The sequence below is a fragment of the Lagopus leucura genome, unplaced genomic scaffold (genome assembly GCF_019238085.1).
Source record: "Lagopus leucura isolate 7727_CA_CO unplaced genomic scaffold, USGS_WTPT01 Super-Scaffold_100014, whole genome shotgun sequence".
In the NCBI taxonomy this organism is placed as follows: Eukaryota; Metazoa; Chordata; class Aves; order Galliformes; family Phasianidae; genus Lagopus; species Lagopus leucura.
In genome coordinates this window covers 7,991,031-8,006,263 of record NW_024962268.1, presented here as the reverse complement: position 1 = coordinate 8,006,263, position 15,233 = coordinate 7,991,031, and the positions used below count along the sequence as shown (strand labels likewise).

At 44.1% G+C, this 15,233-nt stretch overlaps 1 protein-coding gene across 1 annotated transcript; it reads right to left on the bottom strand.

Annotated features, from left to right (window-relative positions):
* Positions 1–368: 368 nt before the first annotated feature.
* On the bottom strand, positions 369–3,291 carry SMIM15 (small integral membrane protein 15). Its single transcript, XM_042875438.1, has 3 exons — positions 3,272–3,291; positions 2,982–3,044; positions 369–2,240 (listed from the first exon to the last, which is right to left on the bottom strand). The coding sequence occupies exon 3, from the start codon at positions 2,211–2,213 to the stop codon at positions 1,989–1,991; it is 225 nt and encodes a 74-aa protein (XP_042731372.1). The 5' UTR covers positions 2,214–2,240; positions 2,982–3,044; positions 3,272–3,291; the 3' UTR covers positions 369–1,988.
* Between the last annotated feature and the right edge of the window lie 11,942 nt (positions 3,292–15,233).

The following is a 15,233-nucleotide window of genomic DNA, read 5'->3' as shown; positions in this document are numbered from 1 at the left end:
TTCCAGGGCTGAACCCGTATGCTGAACTTTCAAGCTTCTGATAATTGGACAGAAAAGTTTGTTTCACTAACAGGAATCATTGTGATACTGCAGTAATTTCAGACATTCTTGTGATTTATTTTAATAAAGGAATTAATGTATCTGAATAATGTTTGAGTTGCTACCAGCAGTAAGCAGGGGATAGATTCAGTCTGAGTTAAACTGTTTAATGCTATTTTAATAGAGGTTGGAAGCATAGAGTAAGGCAAACAAAAAATAGCTAAGTGGTTCTGGGAGAAGAGGTTATTCCTGATATCCACCCCAAAAATTAATTTTTACTTGCTTAGAAATGTTTGAGAACTTTAAATCAAAATAAAAGTCACACAACCTTTTTAAAAAGCATATTTTGAAAAAGTATCAAATTTATTTTAAACCATGTAGGTACGCATTTTAAACTATCTAGGTATCAAAGGTGGAATACATACACACTTGACAACATTTCCAAGAGCAGTGACTTGATTTCATGTACCAGGAAGTGTCAAAACATAATTCCACTAACACTTGTTCTGACCAACGGAACTGAAAGATGGTCATCAGATACTGGTTGCAGGTAGGTACTTCATATTTACTTCAAGTCATTGCAGTAAAACTTCCCCTTTATCCTGCTGCTATCAGCCAGCTCTGTAAGTCTCTGCTGAACGGGATGTTATCTAAAGATTTTACTTTTAACCATATAACGGACTGGTTGCTAGACAGAACAGCTCCGTGCTGCCATTTAGAAATATGCTAAGTGTAAAAACCTAATGACTTCCACAAACTCTTTAGAATTAGGCTGAAAAAATCAGGCTGTGAAAAATTAACCATTTGTTAGAAAAAGGAGAATTGGAATTAAGGTTAAAGTTTTTTTGCATATTTACAACAAAAACTTCACTTGGACTGTTTCTGCTATGCCAGCATTTTGTAATCTGGGTTACAGCAGATCTTCACGAGCTGTCAGAGCAAAATAATACCACCTAAACTCAGAAGGTCCTAAAGCGCAGGTAGCTAGAGGGCCAGCAAGAAGGAAGAACTTGTGTCACCAGTATGCATATTCTACTTGGGTAGTCTCCCATGGCCAACTGCTACAGGTCACAAAAGATAGAACTCGAGGCCACCTGGGCCCTTCATCTGATCCCACTTATGGCTATTCTTTGAGGCAAAAAATCTTCTGCAGACAAACAAGTTAGAGATGGACAGTTCAGGTGATAATTAGGGAAAACCAAACAACACTATAGTGTACAGGAGTAGCCTCAGACAAAAGAAGGTACTAAAGACAAGAAATTAGTTTCCCAGAGTTTGGGCTGAACTTGAAGACTGCTGATGGGTGGGTCGTAGAGGAAACAGGAGAAGTCAGTTTGGTTCATGTGCAGACAAGCCCCACCAGCTGAACTACTGCAGACCTGATGGGCAGGCAGTGAATGAACTGCACAGCCATATGCATTGAAAGTGTGTCAGTAAAACAACAGCAAACAAGAATCTCGGAAGACAAATGCTCCACAGCTCTGCTGCAGGTGTACCAGAACCTCCCTTCCCATAGTCCAGTTAAACCAGGAACTGCAAATGCACATAAGCACAATGTGAACTACTGCTGCAATGGAGAAGCATGTGCTACACTAAGAAACCAAAGGTCATAGCATTAAGGAGTCATTTACATTATCCCCATAATTGGACTCTTTTTGAGTCATAGCTCAGCTAAAGAAAAAGATATGTCCCTAAAGCTCCCCGACTATTTCATTTTTAAATATAACATGCAAATCTGGAGAAGCAGTCTGCACAGAAACATAAGCAGGAGATGAAGTGACTGTGTCACTGGGGCAGCTTCTAACACAGATGATTTCAGCAGAAGTTAAAATTTCATAATTCAAGAAACAACAGCATCAAGTATCAAAGGATGGTTACAACACAAAACGTACAGCAGTGCTTCAATAATAAAGTGAATTCTCTGCCCAAGGAAGGCCTTTCTTGCCCATTTAATCCTTCTTTGCTCGTTTGGCCTTTACAATGTTCTCCTGGCGTTTCCGTTTCTTCTTCTGCTCTCGCTCCCTGGTCTCAATCATTTTTGCAAGCTTCCACGACAGTGCTGCACTGATGATGAACAGGGGCGTGAGGACCAGGATCACTGTAGTGAGGAAACCATAGGGGTCCTTGGCAGCCCATTCCACAATGTACACAGCCCAAGCCTTCACGTCAAACATCTCAGCTGCTTTTTTACAGGGGAGACACTGTAGAAAAAGAAGTTTGAGTATTCAGAAAAACTGAAGTGCACACACACATTCCTATTTTAAGCCATTTTTTTTCATCACTTGTGGGTTTGTTTTTGCTAAGAGTTAAGCACTGCATAGTATACAAGTGTAATATAAATGACAGAATCATAAAGGTTGGAAAAACCAGTAAGATCATCTAGTGCAACCATCACCACCATGCCTACTGACCGTGTCCCTCACTGCCACATCTACATAGCTCCTGATCACCTCCAGCGAGTGAAGTGATTCCACATCTCCCAGGGCAGCCTGTTTCAATACCTCACTGCTCTGAGACAAAACTCTTCTTGGTATCCAACCTGAACCTGCCCCAGTGCGATTGGAGGCCATCAACTCCTATCGTGTCTCTATTACACGGAGAAGAGGCCGACCCCAACCTCGACACGATTTTCCTTCAGGCAGGGCGGACAGCGGTAAGGACTGCCCCGAACCTCCTCTTCTCCAGACTAGACAATCCCAGTCCCCTCGCTTATAAAACAAAAAACGAGTTATTTTATGCGGCAGACCTGCAAATACACAGGAAAAAGCACGAGCTGCTTTCAGAACAAGAACCGGGAACAAAGGTTCGTCTTTCTCCGAGTCTCACTGCGGAGGGTTCTCAGCCCGAGGCCGCCGTCACCACCAGCCGCGCACGGACACGCGGCCCGGCCACGCCGCAGCCCCGCGGCCTCCTCCCGCCCCCTCCCCACGGCCACGTCTCACCTGCACCAGCGGGAGGGCGGCGCCGCGGGCACGGCAAGCGACGGACGGGCAGCACCGAGGTCCCTGCGGAGAGAAGACACAGCCCGTGAGGGAGAGGCGCCCGGCGCCGCCCGGCCCCGGCAGCGCGCCGCCCGGCTCGGGGAGCCCCGCCCGGAGAGCGGGCGGCGGCAACGGGGCGGCATCGCGGGCGGGGGGGGACCGCGCCGCCTCTCGCTTTCCTCCCGCTGGCGCCTCCTGCCCCGGCCGCCCCCCGCCCCGCGGTACCGCCACCCCGCGGAGCGCCGCGCTACCGAGCGGAAGCAGGAAGCGGGAAGCGGGAAGGAGGCCGACGCCCCGCCCCGCGCTGCGGCTGCCCAGAACGGCGCTGCCGGTGGCCCGCGCCGCCAGTCCCCGCCCCGCCCCGCCGGCGCACACGGTGACGCGGGCGCACCCGGCTGGCTGTAAGCTGTTCCCTCAGGCAGCAGTTCCGCCATCGCTATCGGTTCGGGAGGTTCTCTGCAGCGTAAAAGCAAACGCTACAGCGGCGCTTTGATTTTGTAGACGTACTTTTCTTCCACGAGCGCTTCTGTGGGTCAAGGGAGAGACCAGGCAAATAAAGACATGCTTTGCCGAAAAAGAGAACCGTTGGCAAAGATTTGACCAACCTGACATGCTATAGCCTGAATGCTTTAAGTGCAGCAGTATGCGGTGTGTTCCTTTGGATGATCGGCTACCCAGAACCGGCCTGTGGTGTCCAGGCTCTCTCTCGTGGCAGCTCCGTGCATGAGTTATTCGGCCGTGTATGTGGCATTAGAGCTCTGCGGTATGAGCCCCTGCTTGGTCTGGGGTTGGACATTGCTAGCGCAATGGAACTACCTTAATTTATCAGAGAAGAGGAGTTGTGTTAATATCCTTCCAGTACTTAGGGGAGCTTGTGAGCAGGAGTGGAATCGTGGTCTGATAGTGGTAGGACACAGGGGGATGGCTTTAGGTGGAAAGAGAGGAGCTTTAGGTTAGCTGTGAAGAAGAAACAGTTCAGTTCAGTTCAGTTGCATATATCAAAATAAGCCCCAACTCCATCAACAGCTGTCTACAGCCTCTTGATATCATAATCCTTAAAGCTACTGAAAAGTTAGCCTCTAGTTCCAGCCTTCCCCATTATGTTCCCCCAACACTTCCATCTATCTGTTTCTATCTCTGTCTTTTCTAAGCTCTATCAATGCTACTTTATTAAGTTCTTTATCAAGAGAGTGGTGAGGTGCTGGCACAGGCTGCCCAGAGAGGCTGTGGATGCCCCATGCAGCCAAACGGGGCCCAGAATTCCCAGAGTTCTTACAGCAAGCAGCAGGACCGACAGCGCACCCCACTGGAATGCTTTACAAGACCTCATTAGGTGTGTGTTGATCTTCACTGCAATTATGGCAGCTAATTGCTTGCTTTGTAAATCTGCACCTTTAACCTCTCTTCTAGGATACCTTTTAGTGACCATTTCTGTTAATTTCTGTCTGTGTGCTGGTGTGCTAATTAAACCAAGCACTTTTTAATTCAGTAACTCAGTTATAAATAAGAAAATTGGAGAACTTTGGAAGGAGCAGGAAAGGATACACCGGTATAAGATCACGTCATTTAAAGTGTGTTTTACCAGTCGTGGTTTGATGATTTGTACTGAAGAATCCAATGTTTTATTTGGGGTCATTCCAGATACACAGGACAGGAAGGAACTTCAGTTAGAAGAGAATTCAGTGCATTGGTGACTACATGATCTCAGTGCCAGCAGCTGCAGATGTAGCATCAAAATATCACACAGTAAGGACGTGTGAACCATCAATTTTGCTAAAATTAAACCAGTAGTTAATTTTTAAAGTTTTCTTACGTGTCTGTACAGCACTGAAGTTAGTTTAAATGCAGTTTCATGGCAGCGTGGTGGAGTGGATGAGCTTCACTGTCCTTTGCCACATTTTCAAAGGGGTGGAGGAATTGGAATTGGAGTTGCTCCTAAAATCCAAATCCCAAAATGATAAAGTCAGATACAAGGCAGAGAAATGTGCTTAGAATGTAACACTGGCCTGAGAAATTTTCATGAAAGCAAAGCATTTCCTGTGCCAGCAGCCCTGAAGAGCCTGTGCTGAGTGTGTGTGGTGAAGACAAGTGCTGAGTGAAAGTGTCTGTTTGTCTGGATGCGTTGACATGCATCAGTGATACAGAATGCTTCTATATAAGGAAGCTGCTAAGTGTTTCACTCAGTGTAACTTCTAACCATCCTTTTAACATTGGTAAATTCGGAGGTTACAATGGCTCCTGGAAGCTGTTTTTTCCCCTACAAGCAGCATGAGTTCTCCAATAACCTTTATGTGTACTTAGTAATTTCCTGCCCATGCTGTATCCCACTTGCTGGATGTTCCTGTTACTGGAAGAGTCAGGTGGAAATTTCTGCTGTGACACAGTGGTGTTTTTAGAAGTGTTTTGAAAATTAAGCCTACTGCATTTTCCCCCCTCATCTTGTAAAATCTCAGAGCTGTGAAAGCTTTATTGGTACTTTTTTTTTTTTTTTTTGACTGTGCGTGATGCATCCACAGCATGAGTCAGCCAATAGCAGCCTGGTTTTCCTAGCTTTACTTGAGCCAATAAAGATCCTTTGTGTCACTGGGAATTAAGGATTCTTTCTCTGCTACAAATCACTATTTAAAGACATTGGGGTTTTATGTTTAAGTGGATCTGCAGTACATCTTAATTCTGTAAACTGCACAAGCAACCCCCTACGTTTGTAGTTTGGTTGCCATTCAACACAGCAAGGCTGGAGTGTCCAGGATGAAGATGGTCAAAACCATGACTTTCACTCTGCTTAATTCTCCTCCAGTCATCCTTATGAATTTTTGAGAAATGTGTAGGGCAGTGCATGACATATGGACTAAGCAGAGTGTGCACACTTTGAGATCATAAAAAAGTACTAATGCATATCTGTATGGAGAGATATAAACTCATATAAGCATGAAAAGAAATAGAAATATATGTAATATTAAATTAAAGATTGATCAAATGCTGTTGGAGGCCTCATTTTTTGGTAATAGTGTTATTTTTATATCCTTACAATGAATTATATAATTGAAAATCCAAAGGGCGTCAAGCCTTACTCCAACATTTATTTGTTTCTATTTCAATTCTTATAGCCAAGGGAAAGAAAAAAAAAAAAAAAAAAAGAAGAAGAAAAAAAAAGAAAAAAAAAACAAAAGCAAGAAAGAAAGTAAAGGAATAATCAAACTGAAGTTATACAAATAACACGGATTTTCTGTGTGACACCTTTTGCTATGGCCGTGACTGATTCAGTAGGTCATTGGACGGTGGGATGGGATTTCTTGGGTTGTTTTCAACGAGGCAGTCGGCACCGCTGCAGCTCGTTCTGCGGTGATGAGAGGTTTCCAAGCACCGAGGAAACGCTGGGGCGGGGTAGGGCCGTCCGGAGCCGCCCGCAGCGCCGGCCCGAGCAGCGGCGTCACATCGCGCACATACGAAGGCAGCCTCTAGGGGGCGCAAGCGACCCGGACAGGCACTGCGGGCGCTGCGCGACTGCACGGGAGCGGCGGCCCGCGACCGAAGGATGCGAGGCGGACTACTTCTCATCCGGGAACGTCAGGAGGTCGCGCTCTATTGAAACTAACAACTCACCGCTGCTGCAACAGCCGGGCCGAGGCAGAAGCCCAGCCCGGGGAAGCCACAGCCTGACCAGCTGACGTGCACCTGAGACAGGATGCCCGGGGAGTGACAGACCTTTGGTTGTGTGGTGACCCAGAGTCTGGAAAGTCACAGAATCACAGAATGTGCCCTGCTGGCCCATCTTTTTGAGCAGGTTGCCAGGCTGCATGAGGACATTTCCAGGCTGACACACAGCAATCAGAGAGATTGATGCATGGTATTGAATACTGACACGATTAGACCAACAGCTGAGCTGCAAGAACCAGTGTTTCTAGTATTAAAGGCTCTGAGAGAGAGATACATATGTTGTTAACAATCATATTCCTGCAGCAGACAACACTGAGAAGAAGGCACCTCAGTCTCTAGTGACTCACAACAATATGGCTCCACTTCAATCCCCACCCTCCAGCCTCACTATGAAAAAATGGTATGAAGCTCTTACAGCTCTAGATGCCTGTGACACCCCTGTCCAACATCTGCAAGAAGGAACAGTTCCAAAAGCCTACAGTGGATATTGTAAAAAGAAGCAAGTGCTTGTAGCAAGTGATTCCCCATTAGAAGTGATTCCCCTCTGCCAGCCTGGGGGGAAGTCTTACGAGATTTACTGCTTCCTGGGAGATCTGGGACACTGTCAAGAGAGTTCCATAGCTTGTAAAGAGGAGGAACTGCAATCTGCTATTGCTCTTTCATGTGAGCATGAACACACTGGAAGCAAGAGCATGGGCAGAATCAAAGAAAACAAGAAAACCCTGAGAGTTCAAGTGAAGCACACTGGTTTCCAAGTTATCTCCTCTTAAACTGTGCCAGTTGGATGAATGAGGGCAGCCAGAAACAGACATGTGATGCATATCAACTCCTGGCTATGTGGCTGATGCTGGCAACAGTGTTTTGGTTTTTATGAAACTTCTATGAAAATTATAACCTGTTAGGGAAGATGGGATCCACCCATCTAGGAGAGGCAGGGCAGTCTTTGGCAGAAGGCTGGCCAACCTGGTGAGGTGGGCTTTAAACTGAAGGACTGAGGATGAGGTCCGAAATGACAATGATTGTGGCAGCTGACTGGGATTGAGCCAGGCCAACCGAAACAGTGATAAATGTTCCCTAACAGCCTCCTCTGGTATGAGCCAGAGGCTGTGTATAACTATGGGAAATCCTCTCGTATACCTCTAGAGATATCTGCATCCTCTGCTCCCTTTTCTTCTCTGAAGTGCTTGTATACCAACACAAGAAGCGTGGGGAATAAGCAGGATCTGTGTACAGTCACAAGGCCATGATCTCACTGCAGTTGTGAAGACTTGATGGGACAGCTTGCATGACTGAAATGCTGTCATGGGTAGCTATGTACTTTCTATGAAAGATAGGTCAGCTATGCGAGTTGCTTTTTATGTGAAAGAGCAACTGGAGTGCATTGAGCTCTGTCTAGGAATGAATGACAAATGAGTGGAGAGCTTTTGGGTGAGAATTAAGTGACAAACTCATATGGGTGGTGTTGTTATCAGTGTTTATTTCAGGCCACCTGATCAGGAAAAAAAAAGTTGATGAGGCCTTCCACAGATAGCTGGAAGTAGTCTCACGGTCACAGGCACTGTTTCTCATGGGGGTTTTCAATCACCCTGGTATTTGCTGGAAAAGCAACACATCCAGGCACACATGGTCCAGAAAGCTCCTGCAGTGCACTGAAGATAACTTTCTGATGCAAGTAGTAGAGAAATTAATGAGGAGAGGTGTGATGCTGGACCTTCTTTGTAAGAAATGGTTGTGAACGTGAAGCCTGGGTGTAGCCTTGAATGCAGTGACCATGATACAGGAGAGTTCAGGATCTTGAATGAAAGAAACTAGGCAGTAAGTAGAACTGAACCCTGGACTTTAGTAGAGACAACTTTGACCTCTTCAAACTTGGTGGTATCCCATGGAATAAGCACTGGAAGATAAGGGGACCCAAGACATTTGGTTGATATTCAAGCACAACTTCTTCCAAGCTCAAGCTTGGTGCATCCCTAAGAATACGAATCAGGCAAAGGTGGCAGGGGACCTGCAAGGATAGCAAGGAGCTCATGGAAAAATTAAATGGAAGAAGAAAGTCTACAGAAAATGGAAAAGAGATCTGGCAACTTGGGAGGAATATAAGAACATTGTCAGGGCATGTAGGGATGTGACAAGGAAGGCTAACATCCACTTGGAATTAGATCTGGTGAGGGAGGTTATCAAGAAGGCCTTAAATACATCAACAGCAAAAGGAAGACAATGGAAAATGTGAGTCTGTTCTGAGTAAGGTGAGTGTCCTGGTAATGGAGGATGCTGAAAAGGAAAAAAATTACTGAATGCTCTCTATGCTTTAGTCATTACTGCTAAGGCTGCTCCTTGACCCTAGAGATAAGACCCTGGAGATAAGAGAGAGAGTGCCTGAGGAAGGCTTACCCTTGGTCGAAGAAGATCTGATCAGAGGACATCGAGGCAAACTCAATGCACACATATTTGTGGGCTTCAACAGGATGTATTCAGGAGCACTAAGGGAGTTGGAATAAGTGATCGTGAAACCACTCTCTATCATATTTGAAAGGTCATGGAGAACAAGAGAGGTGCCTGAAGACTACAAGAAAGCCAGTGTCACTTCAGTCTTCAAAAATGACAAGAAGGAGGATCTGGGAAATGAAAGGCCAGTCAGCTTCACCTCTGTCCTGGGAAAGTGATGGAGCAACTTATTCTGGATGTCACATTCAAGCAATTGAAAAGTTACCAGGACTAGTGAACCAAGGGGAAATCGTGCTTGGCCAATCTGGTAGCCTTCCATGATGAAATGACTGGCTGGTAGATGATGGAGAGAGCGGTGAATGTTGTGTACCTTGGATTCAGCAAGGCTTTTTTTGGTCACTGTCTTTCATAACATCTTCATAGGTAAGCTTGGGAAGTATGGGGTGGATGAGTGGACAGTGAGATGGATTGAGAACTGGCTGACTGGCCAAACTCAGATGGCTGTGATCAGTGGCATGGAGTCTAACTGTAGGTCTGTAGCTAGCAGAGCTCCCTGGAGTATCAAGTCTGGTCTTGTTTGACATCTTCATCAGTGACCTAGGTGAAGGGATAGAATGCACCTCCAGCAAGTTTACCGATTATACAGAGCTGGAAAGAGTGGTTGACCAGAAGGTTGTGCTGCCATTCAGTAAGACCTAGACAGTCTGGAGAGTAGGGTGGAAAGAAATCTTAGGAAGTTCAACGAGAGCAAGTGTAGTATGCTATGCTACACCTGGGGAGGAATAACAGCCTACATTGATACAAGTTAGGGACTGACATGCTGGAAAGGAGCTCTGCAGGGAATGACCTCGGTGTCCTGGTGGACGACAGGTTGTCCATTAGCAGTGCACCCTGGTGGCCAAGAAAGCCAATGAGATCCTGGGATGCATTGAAAAGAATGTGGCTATCAGGTCGTGGGAGGCGATCCGTCCCCTCTACTCTGCCCTGGTGAAGCCACTTCTGGAGCACTGTGTCCAGTTCTGGGGTCCACAGTTCAAGAAAGATGAGGATCTCCTAGAAGGAGCCCAACAGAGGGCCAGAAAGATGATGAGGGGATGGGCATCTCTCGTATAAGAAAAGATTGAAAGAACCAGAACTGTTCAGCCTGGAGAAGTCTGAGGATGGATCTTATCAATGCTTCTAGATGCTTAAAGGACAGGAGTCAAATGGATGGGACAAGGTTCTTTTCATTGGTGCCCAATGCCAGGACAAAGGAGCACAAGCTGGAACATGGGAAGTCCCATATGAACGTATGGAGGAACATCTTCACTTTGAGGCTGACAGAGCACTGGGTGGAGCTGCCCAGAGGTTGTGAAGTCTCCTTCTCTGGGGATATTCAGAATTCATCACAGAATCATGGAATCACAGAATGGCCAGGACTGGGAGGGATCATCTACATACTTTCCTCTGCAACCTGCTGCAGGGAACCTGCTTTTGCGGAGGGTTGGTCTAGGTGATCTCCAGAGGTCTTATGCCACCCCTACAGTACTGTGATTCTGTGATTCTCTTTCCTTTCACGGACTGTAGAGGGCACTGCGGGTTGAGCATAACGTTCCTAATATAAGCACCTCAGTTAAAGGCCGAAGTGAAGTGCAAGGAATACAGACTAAACAATACACCTTTCAGAGAATTAAATCCATGTCTTTATGTTTACACTGGTGTTAGTATTTATCCACATACTTAAAATATTTTCAAGTTTTTGAAGAAAAGAAACAATTCCACTATAACTTTTGCTTTCACTTTTAGTATTCAAATTCAGATTTTCCTTGTTTTTATGGAAGGTGGAGCTTAATATTCAGTTATGCGTCTTCTAAAATCATATGAAAATAATGGATCTAAACACAATTTCTTCAAGCTCATGGAGCATGGATGAGGTTCTAAATATTTTTTCTTTTATTTGTGGCGTTAAACTCTTTTCTATTATAAAAACTTTCTATAAATGGGTGTTTCTTGTAGATAAGAAATTATCACTCCAGAATGTCCATTTTGTGGCTTCCATGGTAGAGAAGAGGAAACTGACTGACCTATAAGTCTTAAATGAAGTTCTTTTTGGAATTTAATGGATGTACATACTAAGGTAAGAAATTTAGCATACTCTTCATGTACTAAGAAGAACTAGAGAAGCAGAGCCATACTTCCACCTCACCTATCAGATCTCATAAAAGAGTTGAGCACAGTTACTATTTTTATGGCTTCATTCTAACGACAGTAGAAAGTAATGATGCTGCTTTAGTGAGTGCTGCAAATGCTTCGCTGTCACTGCTCTGTGTTGGAATTGAGGAAACATCCAAGGACAGTGACTGCAAGAACCTCTCTACTATACCACTGCTCTGCACGTGGTGTAAAAATGAGGTCCTGACACTTACAATAGTAATAATTGTACTCTGTAATATTTAATTGCTCTGAAGTGGTCATCACATAGCCCAGGAATTTCTAACAGCTGTTCTGGTGTCCTTGCCAATTTCTGGTACAAGTGACCAACATTTTCCTAAATAAAATTTCCCTTTCACAGCTCCAATGATTTCAGTTTCCTTTTTACCAGGATTCCAGCTGATCCAGTGTAAAAGTAATATTTCATGTCATTATGCATTAATTACATTATATTATACATTAATAGTCCAAATTGCTTTCTTAACAAATAACTTATGTCCTACTTCCTCCTTGGGAAACTAGACCTATATACTATATGTTTATATGTATTTTCCAGTCTGCTCTCTTGCTTCTTTTTTTCTATCTGAGAAATCACAGTATTTATTTTGTGTGTGTGTTTAGAAACACTTCAAAAACCATTGAGAGCTCTTGGTTTATTAATGATGCAGTATAAATCTTCAGTACCAGCAATAAGTGCCCATTTCTGTACTAAGTCATAGGAGTAGTATATGTACAAGCCACTGGTATCTGAAAGGCAGCCAGCAATATTGGCTGCCTTCTGCTCTGTCTTGTATGGAAAGAGGTTACTGTCAGTAGAAGTGATACCTCATTGGAATGCACAGTTCTACAGACTCAGAATCATACAGCTGTAAGTCTTATTACTGAGCCTTTCCAAATCATTACATTTTTGAAACAGAAAGGCTGGTCTGAGTTTTTGAAATACTGTATGATAGGTCTTTGATGGCATTTGCCTTAAAAAATAACTGAGGTGTTACCAGGTAATTATTCTAACTTTTCTGTGTGTGTCACAAGGAGCTCCAAAAAGAAGCCAGCTTGGGTTGGAAGGGCCCTTAAAGACCATCTAGTTCTGATCCCACCCACCAGCTGAGGCTGCCCAGAGCCCCATGCAGCCTGGCCTTGACCACCTCTAGGGATAGGGCATCCACAGTTTCTCTGGGCAGCCTGTGCCAGCTCTTCATCACTCTCTGAGTTAAGAATTTCTTCCTAAATCTTTCATAAATCTTTCTCCTTTTAGTATAAAACCACTCCCCCTTGTCCTATCACTATCAGATCATGTGAAAAAGGGTCTTCCTTTCTTTTCTCAAATTATAGGAAACTGTGTTCTTAGAAATGGCCTCGCAACTATGCTACCTCGCTAACTTCCTTTATCCTGATCTTCCTTTATCATAACAGCACTGGTCAGTTTTGCAAAACATATAAATGTGTGTTCTTGAAATCAAGTTTTTAATGACATGCATGTCAATCTGGATAACTTAGCATCAGTTAGTAAAAACAACTACAACTGTGTAAATTAGATTATCACCAGCTACAGTAAGATGCATCTGATTTGTTTGAGGAGCAGCTTCGTGGCCCAGCTAGCATAGTTCAGACACTTGAGCTCACATAAATGAAAACTGCTGTCAGGATGATTCATCCCTAAGGGAAAATCCTTGTAGGATTTTCCTTACCAGTTACTTCAGTCTGAGGCATACGGCAGCAGTGGATTCAATCTCTCTCTGACTCTCTTTTCTCTCCGTAGCTGAAAGCCTTTGTAGAAGAGATCAGATATATATTATAAAGGTGGAAGTGTTCCCTCCTGTATGCACACAATTTTTTAAGAGTTCTACCCACAGAATTACCTCAGAAATTTATTTTTCACCCTCTGAAGGTTCATAATCCTGCTTGGCAGGAAGCAAGCCAAGTACCTAAGGCTACTTACTAAGGGATGGTGAGCCAGAAGCCAAGAGTCACACTGAGGCAGGCAGGATCACCATCTTGCCAGCAAGGATGCAGACCCACTACACCTGAGAAAGAAGAACAGAGTAGGCTTGGTAATAGTACTGAGGTTCAGCCAACAGTTCAAATCACCAAGCAAGCTTGCAGTAATGAGACAAATTGAAGATCAGTCGGAATTCAAGTAAGCAGGTCAAGAGCAGTCAGAATCAGGAAAGTAGAAGACCACATGTTGTCATTCTTGCAATGGAGTTCAGGCAGAGATTGAGAGCAACAGCCCAGGAAGCTCTGATGTGACAGTAAACAGGAACCCATTTACCACAGCTTTGTCACGTATTGCTTTTTCTACATAGCTGTCTGACTTGAGGTCAGGCAGACACATGAAGCCAATGTTGAGCTTGAGCCATAGGCAGGCAGATCCCTGGAGAAAAGGTGCACCTGGAGCCCTAAGAAAGCCTGATAAACTAACAGCACGCCTATTTAATCTGAGTTGGATTTGCTTTAACTTCTAGAATAGAAATTAAGATACACATCTGTAATGTCGTGCATGGCCGGACGGGCTGTTCTGCCCTTAACAAGAGTCTCCAGTCTCACCTGCCAAAGCTATAGTGTTAGGGGCCATTCTCCAACTGTACCTGTCTTTATACACTGTTCAAAATATTTGGTTTAAAAACATCTACTAGAACATTTTTAAGATAAACTCTGTTTAATGTGTGTTAAAGAAACTGATTAATTTTACCTGGATTGTGGAGCAACTACATATGTACTAATGCTGGTAGATTTTTAGGTGAAAAATTTCTTGATCAGATTGACTGTGACTAGATCAAGATGTCTAAAGTGATGCCACGTACTTCATGCTCTGAAGCCCCTGGTTTTCGAAATTAAGACTGGAAGGTGTTTTTTGAGTGGATTGATCTTTGTACCAGCTGTTGTAAGGAACTGCATCACTCCCTTTCACGAACTGACCAGATTCAATCTCTAAGCTATTTTTCCCATTAGAGGGTTTGTGTATAATTCCTGTATTCTGAGCCAAATGTATCCGTGGTAAGCTTGTAAGCATTTTTTCTTACACCACTATTGCCCTCTATTTTCCTAGAATCACAGAACAGTTGAGGTCAGAATGAACCTCTAGGTATCACATAGTCAGCCTTGAGCAAGGCTCTCCCTAAGTAAGGCGCTGAAGGTTACATTCATGTGGGTTTTCACTGTCTCTAAGAACGAAGACTACACAACCTCTCTTGTTCCAGTGTTTTCCTCTCTCATAGTCAATAAGTTTTTTCTTTTATTAAAATAGAATTCCCTGATTTTCAATTCATGTTTATTACCTCTGAACTTTTCTTTGTGCATCCCTGGGAAGAGTCTTGTTCTGTCTTCTTTGATGCCCACTCCATCCTCTTGCAGACATTTATATTTACTGATAAGATCCCTGTGTGCCTTCTCCTCTCCAGCCAAAAGAGTTCCAGATCTTTCACTCTCTCCTTTTATGAAAATGCTTCAGTCTCTTCATCATCTTTGCTGCCCTTCATTGGTCTGTCTCCTGTATGTCAGCTGTGTGTGATCCAGATCGTCAATAAAGATACTAGACAGGATTGGCTGAGAAAAAAAGTACCTTTCCGTAATTTGTGTTCCATGTCTTCCCAAGATGCTGTAAATTCCTAAAAGGTTAAACAGCTTACAAAAAAGAGCAGAAAAAGTGCATATGATAGTAAACTGTTAAGCAACATCTTACTAGATGCCCCAGAAGCTCAAAATCCCAGAATCTAGAAGCAGATGATACAGTACAAAAGCCCACTTAGAGAGAAAATTAAAGCAACTATTTCAAAAACAAATATAAAGAAAAGATAAACTAAGTATTATTTCATTTGCAAGTCAAAAGATAGAATCTGTAAAGAGGTAAAGGGCTAGAGGACCACCTTACAGCCTGTAATGTCACAGATGACTAGGAGTTCTGATTATGTTCTTTTCTAA

What these genes read in the sequence shown, in the direction of transcription:
- SMIM15 (XM_042875438.1), bottom strand. Translation starts at nt 2,213, where the DNA reads ATGTTTGACGTGAAGGCTTGGGCTGTGTACATTGTGGAATGGGCTGCC.